This window comes from Bos grunniens, chromosome 15 (genome assembly GCF_055505025.1).
Source record: "Bos grunniens cultivar Pamir isolate PY7600 chromosome 15, Bosgru_T2T1.0, whole genome shotgun sequence".
NCBI lineage: Eukaryota > Metazoa > Chordata > Mammalia > Artiodactyla > Bovidae > Bos > Bos grunniens.
The window spans coordinates 57,575,313-57,588,057 of NC_141179.1; the positions used below are offsets into that span (position 1 = coordinate 57,575,313).

General features: G+C 38.2%; 1 protein-coding gene across 8 annotated transcripts in view; it reads left to right on the forward strand.

The window, feature by feature from the left end:
* The window catches only part of ANO3 (anoctamin 3), a 496,934-nt gene that overhangs the window by 195,771 nt on the left and 288,418 nt on the right, over nucleotides 1–12,745 (forward strand). Inside the window, exon 1 of one of the 8 annotated variants that reach the window (XM_086340916.1) lies at nucleotides 7,670–8,028. The exons of the other annotated variants lie outside the window; for them this stretch is intronic. Within the exon in view, the coding sequence (XP_086197042.1) occupies nucleotides 7,983–8,028 (46 nt within the window). The 5' untranslated portion in view covers nucleotides 7,670–7,982. Of the gene's footprint in view, nucleotides 1–7,669; nucleotides 8,029–12,745 lie in introns of those variants that run through there. 8 annotated transcript variants of the gene reach the window in all.

A 12,745-nucleotide genomic window follows, 5' to 3' on the forward strand; every position in this document is an offset into this window, starting at 1 on the left:
AACTACACCGGTCTCAGAAGAAACAAATATTCTATACTCAGTCGGCTCTCAAAGAGACCGTACACTCCCACTCATAATGTCTTCCAGGGAGATCGCGTTACTTCACTGCCTGTTACTCTTTGTAGATAAATCCATACTGATGTGACTTGTTTATTTTATTTTGCCCACTGATACTTCAAATAACTGGGTTCTAGAAAGGGAGTAACCTCAAAGAGAATTTCTGTCTCTATTTCTGTTTGCACTTGGGCAGAGAAGCAGAATTGGCAATTTCAATTAAGTCAGTGATTCAAGAGCCAAAGAGGTAACAAGGAAACTCTATTTTTCTGTGACAGAGTGCAATATGGGGGAACTCACAACTGGCTGAGCGGTCATATTTCAGGATTCAAAGGAATACAAAGCCTCTCAGTTACATAAAGATCAGAGTCCTTTATCTCTCTGGGAGGCAACAGTTAGCATGGGGCCTTATAAATTAATTACTTAAGGAGGACAGGAGACAGGTGGTGACCTGTGGGAGGGCAAATGCAACAGAAACCTCAACAAGGAAAAAAAAAAGCCATGTTCCAAGATGGAAAAAGAAAGAAACTCAGAGTTGTAGAAAGATAGATATGGAAGGATTTTTAAAGATACATGTATTTAATCAATTTAAAATCAATGTTGCATAATTTATACAAAATATGAACATGACAAACATATATGGAGGAATTTAAAAAATCTAGTCTAATCCCAACTTGCAAAATTAATTATTCTGGACATTTTTGGTATGTTTCTTTCCAGTCTTTTTTTCCCCCTGTTTTACAAATTATAGTCAAGAACATATATTATTATAGTCAAGAACATATTAATCATGACCCTTTATTGAAAATTACATAAAATAAATATTTTTTCATTATTAAAATTTGAGGAAAGTAACTTGCTCAAGAGCAGACATCTAGCAAGTAAGGAAGTCAAGGTTTAAACCCAAGCAGGTCACCTCTGACTCTGAACCTCTGTGTTCTATATTCTGCTTGAATATAGTGAACTTGTATCAATCATTCCAATAATCTCATTTTCATGATTATTCCTAGAAGTGGATTATCTCTCTTCCTTCCTCTTTTTATTGCTTTCTTCTTTTGTTCATTCATTCACTCATGTGAAGCTCTGTGTTAAGCACTGTGATTGGTTCTGGGGATACAAACTTAAAGACACATTAGCCATTCACAGAGAGCAGCTGTATCTAAAGGGAAGGCAGACATATAAACAAATAATTTCAACATACACATGTATTTTTCTCTCAGAAAATTTTGGAATCATTTTACTCAGCATTTTTCTACCTTGTATTAAATTGCAAGAAATTTTAAAAAATGTGAAGAAGTCCAAAATGAAAAACAATATGAAAAAACAAGCCATTTAGTTTCGCTTTCCCTAATGAGGCTGTTTAATATGCATTCCTAAACTGTCTGCAGTAGAGATGTCAGTATAAACTATTTCTTTTGAACAAATCATAGACTTGTTTTTCAGAAAAGTCTTTGTTTAAACACCTCTTTCTGCACTCCCCACTCCCCAAACACACAACCTCTCTTTCTTTATATACCACAGAAACACACAGACACACACAGAGACACACACACACAGACACACAGCCTTTCCTTCTCTTTGCATTGCTTTTCCTGTAAAGCAGATGGTGCTAGAAATTTCCAAGGCCCCTCACAAAGCTGTTCCTCTAGCAACCTTCCTTAAAACACTGATTTTAAAACAAGCATAGATGTTCTTTGAATCCCTTGCTAGTCAATCTGTCAGTCCAGGCTAAAATGTTTCTAATTAAAAGCAGTCAATTTTATGAAAAGATAATTTAATCTTAGTTGCACTGCAGAGGTTTGGGTATAAGGGTGCAAGGAATAATGCCAAACTACTTTTTTTGGGAAAAAAATAATGAAGCTAAATTCTTTCTAATGAGGTTCAAATTCTTAGTCATCGCTAGATCCCATGCACGCATTCTTGCCTCCTGCTGATGTGTGGTTGGAGAAAATCAGACATCAGCAGAACGAAGTTGTTCTAAAAAATTGAAAATGTTACCTATATCTGGAGTATAGGTCGAGTAGAATCAGAGGCTTTTAATTCTTGCAACTGTTCCTCCTGATCATGAATTAGATTACTGCTCACATTTCAAAAATATTTATGATTCAAACCCAGTGATATAAAAGGATTTGAAAAGGAAGATCAAATCCATTGAGATCATAATTATAATAATAGTATCTAATGTTTGAGGTATGTTAGTTTCCTGCCATAAACTAGACCTTAAATACATTATCTAATATTCACCTATGAGAATAGGGTTGTATTAAATTCTAGTGAGTTGTGTTGTATCAAAATGACCTACCAGTTGTATTAGAATTTTAATGAAATGAGCAAAGCATAACAAAAACATTCTCAGGTAAGTGATTTATTGCTTTGGTTTTCAGTGTCCTCTTCAATAGAAACATCTCTAAAAGGACCCTTTGTGGAGACTGACTCTGAGATTTGTTCCAAACCTTAAGTTGAGGATAAACTCACATTGAGTTCATTCTTCTAACCAAATATTAATAATAATAATTAATATTTTCTTGGTGTCTGCCTCCTGAGCTCTTACTGAATACTCAACATTTTCCTTCTGTAGGACCCTCCTTCATTAAAGAAGGCTGCATATCCTTTGCTATGGCTCCCACTGAGAGTGAAATCCAATTTCACTCTTCTTGCTTCAGATGCCTTGCTTCAGGCCCGCTCATTGAAAACTCAGGAGAGACTCTGAGTCAGAATCACCAGGCTTACCCGAGGCAACCTATAAAATACTATGAGAGATAATAATAAATTTCAGTTTTAAGCCTTTACTTTCAGAGTGGTTTGTTATGCTGGCATATATCACTGGAACATCTGCTTGTGCAAAACTGCATTCACTTTACTGTCCTTATTTTATGAGCCATAGGTGAAATCAAAGAGCATATGCTAGTAGCTCGACCTGTCTGAGGTTTTGAAATTTTTGATATCTATGTATCCTTCTCTCTTTTATCTACCTTTATTTGGATCTTTCACCTGATTCTGAGTTGATCTCACAAAACTTTACAACTCAGGAAATATTAGACTTTTTTTGAGTGCCTATTCTGTAATATGTTACATCTTCCAGGAGGAACTTGAGAAGTTCAGGAAGCATTGGTAAGAGGAAAAGAGACTATACCCAAAAGTGTGTTGAGCAGGCCCCTGATTCCTGTTCTGGCCACCGTGGCCTTCTGAAAGTGACTTCATGTCTTTAGGTATCACATGCCTTCCTTTCTCTCTCAAAGTGTTGCTTTATGTGTTTCTTTACGTGATAATTATTTGTTGTGCTGGGCTTCAGTTTCTTTTATAATATTCAGATAGTGATAGTTTACCCACTTTATAGTTCTTTTATGAGGATTAAATTAAGTATCTTGGATAGCATTTTTTCAGCACCTGTTACCTGTTGTTGTTGTTTAGTTGTGCCTGACTCTTTGTGAACCCATGGACTGCAGCTGACCAGGCTTCCCTGTCCTAAACTACCTCCAGGAGTTTGCTCAAAGTCACGTCCATTGTGTCAATGATGCCATCCAACCAGCTTACCCTCTGTCATCCCTTTCTCCTCCTGCCTTCAATCTTTCCCAGCATCAGGGTCTTTTCTAACGAATTGGCTCTTGGCATCAGGTGGCCCAAGTATTGGAGCTTCAGTTTCAGAATCAGTCATTCCAATGAATATTCAGGGTTGATTTCCTTTAGGATTGACTGGTTTGATCTCCTGGCATCCAAGGGACTCTTGAGTCTTCTCCAGCACCACAGTTTGAAAGCATCAATTCTTTGCTGCTCAGCCTTCTTTATGGTCCAACTCCCACATCCATACCTGACTACTGAAAAGGTCCAGAGCCCATATCATATATGATCCAGTCTCAGTAACTGAAATACAAGAGAAGAACTCAAGTGTAATGTGCTAGACTTTAACATTGTTTATCTAAAAACCCATTCTACTGGATAAGTGGAGGTTATTCATATTTTCCATATTCAAGTTTAGCAGGAAAAATAAAACTGTTCCTGCATCTGCCATTGTATTCCTCTTAGAGCAGAAACCAACTTTGCCCTTCTATAAGTGCTGGTGTTTCAGACAAACTTTTAGGAAATCAGTCTGTGCCTAGACATAAGCAGCCTCAAAACTTGAAAAAGAGTGAATTGCTTGTAGTTATGAGTCATTAAGATCATTTTTGTATAGTTTTTTTGTTTATTTTTGCTACCTCTTCTTAATATCTTCTGCTTCTGTTAGGTTCATACCATTTCTGTCCTTTATTATCCCCATCTTTGCATGAAATGTTCCCTTGGTATCTCTTATTTTCTTGAAGAGCTTTCTAGTCTTTCCCATTCTATTGTTTTCCTCTATTTCTTTGCACTGATCACTTAGGAAGGCTTTCTTATCTCCCCTTGCTTTTCTTTGGAACTCTACATTCAGATGGGTATATCTTTGTTTACTCCTTTGCCTTTAGCTTCTCTTCTTTTCTCAGCTATTTGTAAGGCCTCAATTTTGCATTTTTGCATTTCTTTTTCTTGAGGATGGTCTTGATCACTACCTACTGTACAATGTCATGAACCTCCATTCATAGTTCTTCAGGCAGTCTATCAAATCTAATCCGTTGAGTCTATTTGTCACCTCCACTGTATAATCGTAAGGGATTTGATTTAGGTCATACCTGAATGGTCCAGTGGTTTTCCCTACTTTCTCCAATTTAGTTCTGAATTTGGCAATAAGGAGTTCATGGCCTGAGCCACAGTCAGCTCCTGGTCTTGTTTTTGCTGACTGTATAGAGTTCTCCATCTTCAGCTGCAAAGAATGTAATCAATCTGATTTCAGTATTGACAATCTGGTGACATACATTTGTAGATTCTTCTCTTGTGTTGTTGGAAGAGGGTGTTTGCTATGACTAGTGTATTCTCTTGGCAAAACTCTGTTAGTCTTTGCCCTGCTTCATTCTGTACTCCAAGGCCAAACTTGCCTGTCACTCCAGGTATCTCTTAACTTCCTATTTTTGCATTTCAGTCCCCTATGATGAAAAGGAGATTTTTTTTTTTTTTTTGGTATTAGTTCTATAAGGTCTTGTAAACTTCATAGAACCATTCAATTTCATCTTCTTCAGCATTAGTGATTGGGGCATAGACTTGGATTACTGTGATGTTGAATGGTTTGCCTTGGAAACAAACCAAGGTCATTCTGTTGTTTTTGAGATTGCATCCAAGTACTGCATTTTGGACTCTTTTGTTGACTATGATGGCTACTCGATTTCTTCTAAGGGATTCTTGCCCACAGTAGTAGATAAAATGGTCATCTGAGTTAAATTCACCCATTCCAGTCCATTTGAGTTCACTGATTCCTAAAATGTCAATGTTCGCTCTTGCCATCTCCTATTTGACCAATTTACCTTGATTGCTGGACCTAACATTCCAGGCTCCTATGCAATATTGCTTTTTACAGCCTCAGACTTTACTTCCATTACCAGTCACATCCACAGCTGGGTGTTGTTTTTGCTTTGGCTCTGTCTCTCCATTCTTTCTGGAGTTACTTCCCCACTCTTCTGCAGTAGCATCTTGGGCACCTACTGACCTGGGAAATTCATCTTTCAGTGTAATATCTTTCTGTCTTTTCATACTGTTCATGGGGTTCTCAAGTCAAGAATACTGAAGTGGTTTGCCATTCCCTTCTCCAGTGGACCACATTTTGTCAGAACTCTCCACTATGACCCGTCTGTCTTGGGTGGTCCTATAAGGCATGGCTCATAGTTTCATTGAGTTAGACGAGGCTGTGGTCCATGTGATCAGTTTGGTTACTTTTCTGTGATTGTGGTTTTCATTCTGTCTGCCCTTTGATGGATAAGGATAAGAGGCTTATGGAAGCTTCGTGATGGGAGAGACTGACTGTGGGGGAAACTGGGTCTTGTTCTGATGGGTGGGTTCATACTCAGTAAGTCTTTAATACAATTTTCTGTTGATGACCCAGTTCTTAATGCCCCAGATAACCATGATGGTGTGATCACTCACCTAGAGCCAGACATCCTGAGTGTAAAATCAAGTGGGTCTTAGGAAGCATCACTAAGAACAAATCTAGTGGAGGTGACGGAATTCCAGTAAAGCTATTCCAGAAGAGTTCCAGAAGAGCTATTTCAAATCCTAAAAGATGATGCTATTAAAGTGCTGCTCTCAGTATGCCAGCAAATTTGGAAAACTCAGCAGTGGCCACAGGACTGGAAAAAGTCAGTTTTCATTCCAATCCCTAAGAAAGGCAATGTTCAAAGAATGTTCAGTGAACAAGGAATGTTCAAACTACTGCACAACTGCACTCATCTCACATGCTAGCAAAGTAATGCTCAAAATTCTCCAAGCGAGGTTTCAATAGTGCATGAACCGAGAACTTCCAGATGTTCAAACTGGATTTAGAAAAGGTAGAGGAACCCGAGATGAAATTGCCAATATCTGTTGTATAATAGAAAAAGCAAGGGAGTTCCAGAAAACATCTATTTCTGCTTTATTGATTATACCAAAGACTTTGGCTGTTTGGATCACAACAAACTGTGGAAAATTTTTAAAGAGATGGGAATCCCAGACCACCTTACCTGCCTCCTGAGAAATCTGTATGCAGGTTAAGAAGCAATAGAACTGGATATCGAACAATGGACTAGTACCAAATTGGGAAAGGAGTACGTCAAGGCTGTATATTGTCACCCTATTATTTAACTTATATGCAGAGTACAGCATGTGAAGTGCTGGGCTGGATGAAGCACAAGCTGTAATTAAGATTTCAGGGAGAAATATCAATAACCTCAGATATGCAGATGAAACCACTCATTGCAGAAAGAGAAGAAGCATTAAAGAGCCTCTTGATGAAAGTGAAAGAGAAGAGTGAAAAAGCTGGCTTAAAACTCATCATTCAAAAAATGAAGATCAAGGCATCCAGTCCCTTCACTTCATGGCAAATAACTGGGGAAATAATGGAGACAGTGTTAAACAGCAATAAAGAAAACTTTATATTCTTGGGCTCCAAATTACTGCAGATGGTGACTGCAGCCATGAAATTAAAAGACGCTTGCTCCTTGGAAGAAAAGCTATGGCAAACCTAGACAGCATATTAAAAAACAGAGACATTACTTTGCCAACAAAGGTCCGTCTAGTCAAAGCTATGGTTTTTCCAGTAGTCACGTATGGATGTGAGTTGGACCATAAAGAAGGCTGAGCCCTAAAGAACTGATTCTTTTGAACTGTGCTGTTGGAGAAGCCTCTTGAGACTCCCTTGGACTGCAAGGAGATCCAACCAGTCAATCCTGAAGGAAGTCAGTCCTGAATATTCATTTGAAGGACTGATGCTGAAGCTGAAGCTCCAATATTTTGGCTACCTGATGTGAACAGCTGACTCATTGGAAAATACCCTGATGCTGGGCAAGACTGAAGGCAGGAGGTGAAGGGGACGACAGAGGATGAGCTGGTTGGATGGCATCACCAACTCGATGGACATGAGTTTGAGCAAGCTGGTGGAGTTGGTGATGGACAGGGAAGCCTGGTGTGCTGCAGTCCATGGGGTCGCAGAGTCGGACACGACTGAGTGACTTAACTGAACCGAACTGAACTTGCGGTTCTAGAGATTTGCTGCAATTCATTTACAGACTCTAGAAGTTCTCCCTTCTCACACCCAGCCTACCCCGCATGACGCCCACTCATATTGTGGCACTGGACACTCTGGGTATGCGAGGCTATTCCTCGAGTAGCCGCTAAGGGGAGCCGGACGCTGGACCGCCTCGCCGTTTCCATGACAACAGTGGGCGCGCTGTCTAGGGAGCTAAGTGCCGGCAAAAGCAGGTGTCTGATTGCAGTGCGTTCGCGGTTGTTCCGGGATTGCATTGAGCCTCGGAGGCTCTCACGGAGTCTGCATACTGGTACTCCACCTTTCCCTCGGACAGCTTCCTAAACCGGCGGGGACGCACTGAGTGAAAATGGTCCATCATTCAGGCTCGATTCAGTCCTTTAAACAGCAGAAAGGTCAGTCGGAATCTTGGTCCCCCCCTCTCTGTGGGCGTCACGTCCCGTCTGCATGCCCTTGCAGTTGTGTAGGAGCATCCTTTCCAGACTAATGCGTCGCAGAGGTGGAGAACTCTGTGAAGTTTTAAAAAATGTTCTTCTTCTTCTTCTTTTTTTTTTTAAATGCCACTTCACTTTGCATCCGAAATGAGTCTGATCTCTGAGCCTCCGCACGGTCCCTGGGAAAAGCAGAATTCGTCATTTCAGAGACTGTAATGTCTATCTTTTCTAAGATTCTGTCAATGCATTGCAGTAAACCAGATTAGCAGGGGTTGTTATACCGGCCCAGTTGCGCTCTGAGATTTGAAAACAGAGATATTGGCCCCGGTTTGCCCCAGCCTGTGATTCAGATGGTTAATAAGCTCCACATAAGTAGATATCCTATTTAAGATGATTTTACACAATCCTAGGATAAATTAATTTTTGGACAATTCCAGAAGTTGGCCTATTGAAGGGGCTCTGAAACTTTCTCAGAAAATTCAATTTTCCCCTTGTTGTTATGCTTGATTCTGGGTTTCAGGATTTTATTATTGTTAGTAGGTTCCTCTGGCAGGTTCTCTGTCTTATCTCTCTTTGCCTTTCCTTCAAATTTCTCCCTAGATACAGTGATGAGTCTATATATGTTCATAGTCAAATCAAGATTTTTTTTTCAAGTTATCCTCACCCTTTGGTCCTTGTTCATTATTTTATTTAAAAGCTTTTTAATAGATCACATATTTTTGGATATGTTTCCAGTTTTCTGGAATTTGTCCTAAAATTATTAAATAGCATAATTACCATTTTTTAAAATTAATGATGATAATTATGTCATAGTTGATCATATGGTACCTAAGATATGTGAATTCTAGAATAGTAGGTTTGTTAATGCAACGTGAAGGAAATAGGGAGTTCCCTGGTGGCTCAGTGGTGAGGATCCTGGGCTTTCACTGCCATGCCCAAGGTTCAGTCCCTGGTCTGGAAACTGAGGTCTCACAAGCTGTGCAGCATGGTCAAAAAAAAAAAAAAAAAAAGTGACATATACATTTAATTAAATATTCCTACTTCCCCATGCCTAGATGTTATTCATGTTTGTTTTTGTTTTTTTGGCCAACAGTTGTTTCTTTGTAGATATTTGCATTTTTCTAAGCAAAAACTGTTGAATCCACCGGATAATTTAAGAGCAATCCCTGTATTAGGGAAATTATGGACTTAGTGAGCTTTGAATGGCATAGTTTTATACTCTCTTTAAGTCCAAGTTCTCTGGGTTATTTCGCAAATATGTTGAAGTTGGAAGTGAGATGAGAGATTGGGTAGACAAAAAATTCAACTTGTATGCAATACCACTTCAAATCTAAATGTTCCAAAGAAAATTTAGTTGTTCCAAAAGTTGTGTTCCCTTTAATCATTATTTTAAACACATACAAACATTCAGAATGAAGAAAGTATAGGAACTTGGCACCAGCTTCATATGGCTAATAATCCTCCCCTCATGCATGGGTGCTAGGGGTAACTTATTTCTGGGACCTGAACTATTGGAATAGCCCTCACACAACTTATGTATGAACACATGTTGTGTTTTTAAAAGCAAATAATTGCCAACTCTAGGACCAACTGTCATTGTTCCCATTATGATGCATTATGAGCATTGTTCCCATTATGATGCATTATGAGCCATCTATTTTCAAGCTTCCTTTACTTTTTGGCACAAAAAGCAACTTTAGCAGAAGGATAAATGCAGGGAGCAGGAGGGATAGGAAAGAAGTATCATTAAAGTGGTTTTAGTTAATTGTTTCTTAACCCTGAGTGGACTTTTCAAAAAGACATACCAAACATAGGATTAACTACTTTAATTCTACAAAGAGGGAGGAGTAAAACACTATTCTAGATGCTTTCTTACCCAGGAAGTGTGAGACAGAAAGCTTTTAGGGATACTTTTCATTGTAACATTAATTTGAAAACTGCCCATTAAAGAGGAGAAAAGTGTCTACTGTAACTCTAGTGTCCTAAATCCTAAGCCTGCCATTATAATTAGCTTAGAAACCTTGAGTGATGTTTTAACTTCTTTGGACTTTTCTTCATATATAAATATGAAAAAAGTGAGCACCTGATCAACATGGTCTTCCTCTGGTCTATGGGAAGGGCAGGTGCAATGAAAAGAGATGGGTTTTTTTCCCCTGGGCCAGATAAAGTGGAAAGTAGTGCTTTTAGTTCACTGTTAGGAAATAATTTGGATAAATAAAGCAATTTATGAGGATTATTTTTATCTTAAGTGGTATCAGTGTCTTTGTGGTTTTGATTTCAACTTTATAATACCTAGAAATAGCCTGAGATATTCAGAAAAAACTGTTATTATAAAACTTTAAAAATGTTCACTAACTTGATAAACAAGCACACAGTAATGAAACTCTCAGCAAGCTTGGAGATGTTCCAATATATGTGAGAAATATGTAGTAATAAATCATTGATCCAAACACCGATATCACTCAGTGTTTTCAATAAATCAATATGGATGTTGAAATAGTTATCCTTAGGTTAATCTATGTTCTTCATTTTCAGCCTTGGATTTTTATCCTACATATCCTACTAACAAATTACATTTGTTAATCTCTCTCTAAACCTCAATCACCACCACTGTGAAATAAAGATAATAATATATATGTTGCAAAGTACCTGAGTTTGTCTGGCACATGATTGGGGTTCAAAATGTAATAAACAATAACAAAAACAGCAGCAATAATAGTAATAGTTTTTCTTCCCAGCCTCATTCATTTTTTTTTTTTTTACTTTGTAGGAGTTAAAAAAAACACAGACCTTTAGTGATTTCCTTATAATTCATTGCCCTTTATTTCCCTTAGTCTCACTCATTGTTATTACTTTAGGATTTCTTAGGGAAAACTGGATTCCAGACCATCTAAGGATTCCTTCCAGTGGTCTTGAGTTACAGTCCTGAACTATTCAACTCATATGACCATGCCTCAGGAAAACTTCACCTAAATTCCCATAAAGTAAATTTAGAAATTCAATTCTTTTCTTAATTTTAAAATTCCTTTGCAAATAAATTGCATTTATTCACTACCGATTCACCCCATATTTAGCAGGTTCTTGCTATGTGCCAGGGACTATACTTAATGGTAGCAATATTAAGGACACTTTCATTCCTAAACCTGTTATTGCAGAAATCTCCTTCAGAGAACTTTGTATAGTAGGAAGTCTGAGAGGTTTGCTGAACACCACCTTTATGTGAATTATAGAGAACTTTGTATTTTTCTAGGAAGATACTGACATTCTGTTTCTTGGCCATGTCAGTTAAGTTTTGTTTTCTGAAGAAAAGACCCACATATGTTTTTGATTTTTATTTAAATTTTATTAATAGATTGTTTTATTAAGAGGCATAATAAGGAAGCAAAAGAAGTGAGAATCTTCAGCTAGAGTGGGGGGAGTATTGGGATGGGATTTTTGCAACTTTATTTCTGAAGTCCCAAAGGTAAATGAGTATATTATGCTTATAGACAACTGTTTGCTTTGACTTAGCACATGTTGGAGGAACTTACTAGCTGGGAAATCATCACTGATTTCTGATGCAGATCCAACTGCTCCTCAGCCTGGTTTGCTTTGTTTCACTTGATTTAAAATGGACTCGTGTGTCACCCAAGAGTGGGCGGGAAAAAGACAATGATAGTTGTGGCTTCTGGTGGCTCTTATTTACCAATAGAGCCAGTAAGAGTTTCAGAGAAGCCATAGGTCACATCAAACACAGCCTGTCCCCAAAAGCTTGGATTTAATGGGATCATCAGAAGTGGTTAAGTGATTCATCATTATCACAAAGGACATTTGGTTAAACATGAAGAGTGTTTATAATATTTCCACAGAATCAAATACTTCCTACTCAAATAAGTTATGTGGTAATAGTAATCGTTACACTTACATGGGAATTGGCAGGCCACAGGCACTTTCATTCTCTTTTTCTTAAAATAAATTATTCACTACTGCGGGGGCCCACCTGTCGAGCCTCTCAGCAACTAGCTTGCTTTGTGCTTAGTAAGGGAGGGTGTTGGAGAGAATATCTAGTTTCAGAATTTCTGGTATACACCGTTTAAGCCTCCTTTTCCCTTCACTGATATTTTTAGGATCTAGAATCTTCCTATACTCTCACCCTGGTGAATCCAGAAAAAAATCTAAAGCCGTTTGTGCAATGACTGAAATGCATTCACACATTCGTAGTAACTCTCCCTGGTATTTTGACAGTCTGTTCTTTTATTTATGACTGAAGAAGGGAAGGCATTGTCTCTTGTTAAAATACTTCCCAGCTATATAGGCAAAACGTTGGGGAAGATATTTTAAAGTCAGAAAATTATTCTGACTGGTCCTTAAGCACAGACTGGTACTCAGGCTGGTGCTGAATATCACCCTGGATCATCAGAAAGGATTGAGTGTCTAATCTAATTGAGAGCCCCTAAGGTCTTCTGCTCTCCTCATTTTTACCCTTCCCTTTCTTTCCCTTTCCACAGGCTATTTCTTACATATTTATGACTCTAGTTATAGATAATTCATCTCCTAGTAACGATGAATCAAACTGTGAATACAATTAAGAGATATTTCAGTCCAAAAAGCAAGCATATGTATCTAGGATCATCTCTGTGAAAATCCTGTGTACCACAAATGGCTTAGAGAAACTGCCATGTTACTTCAAAGTAAGAAC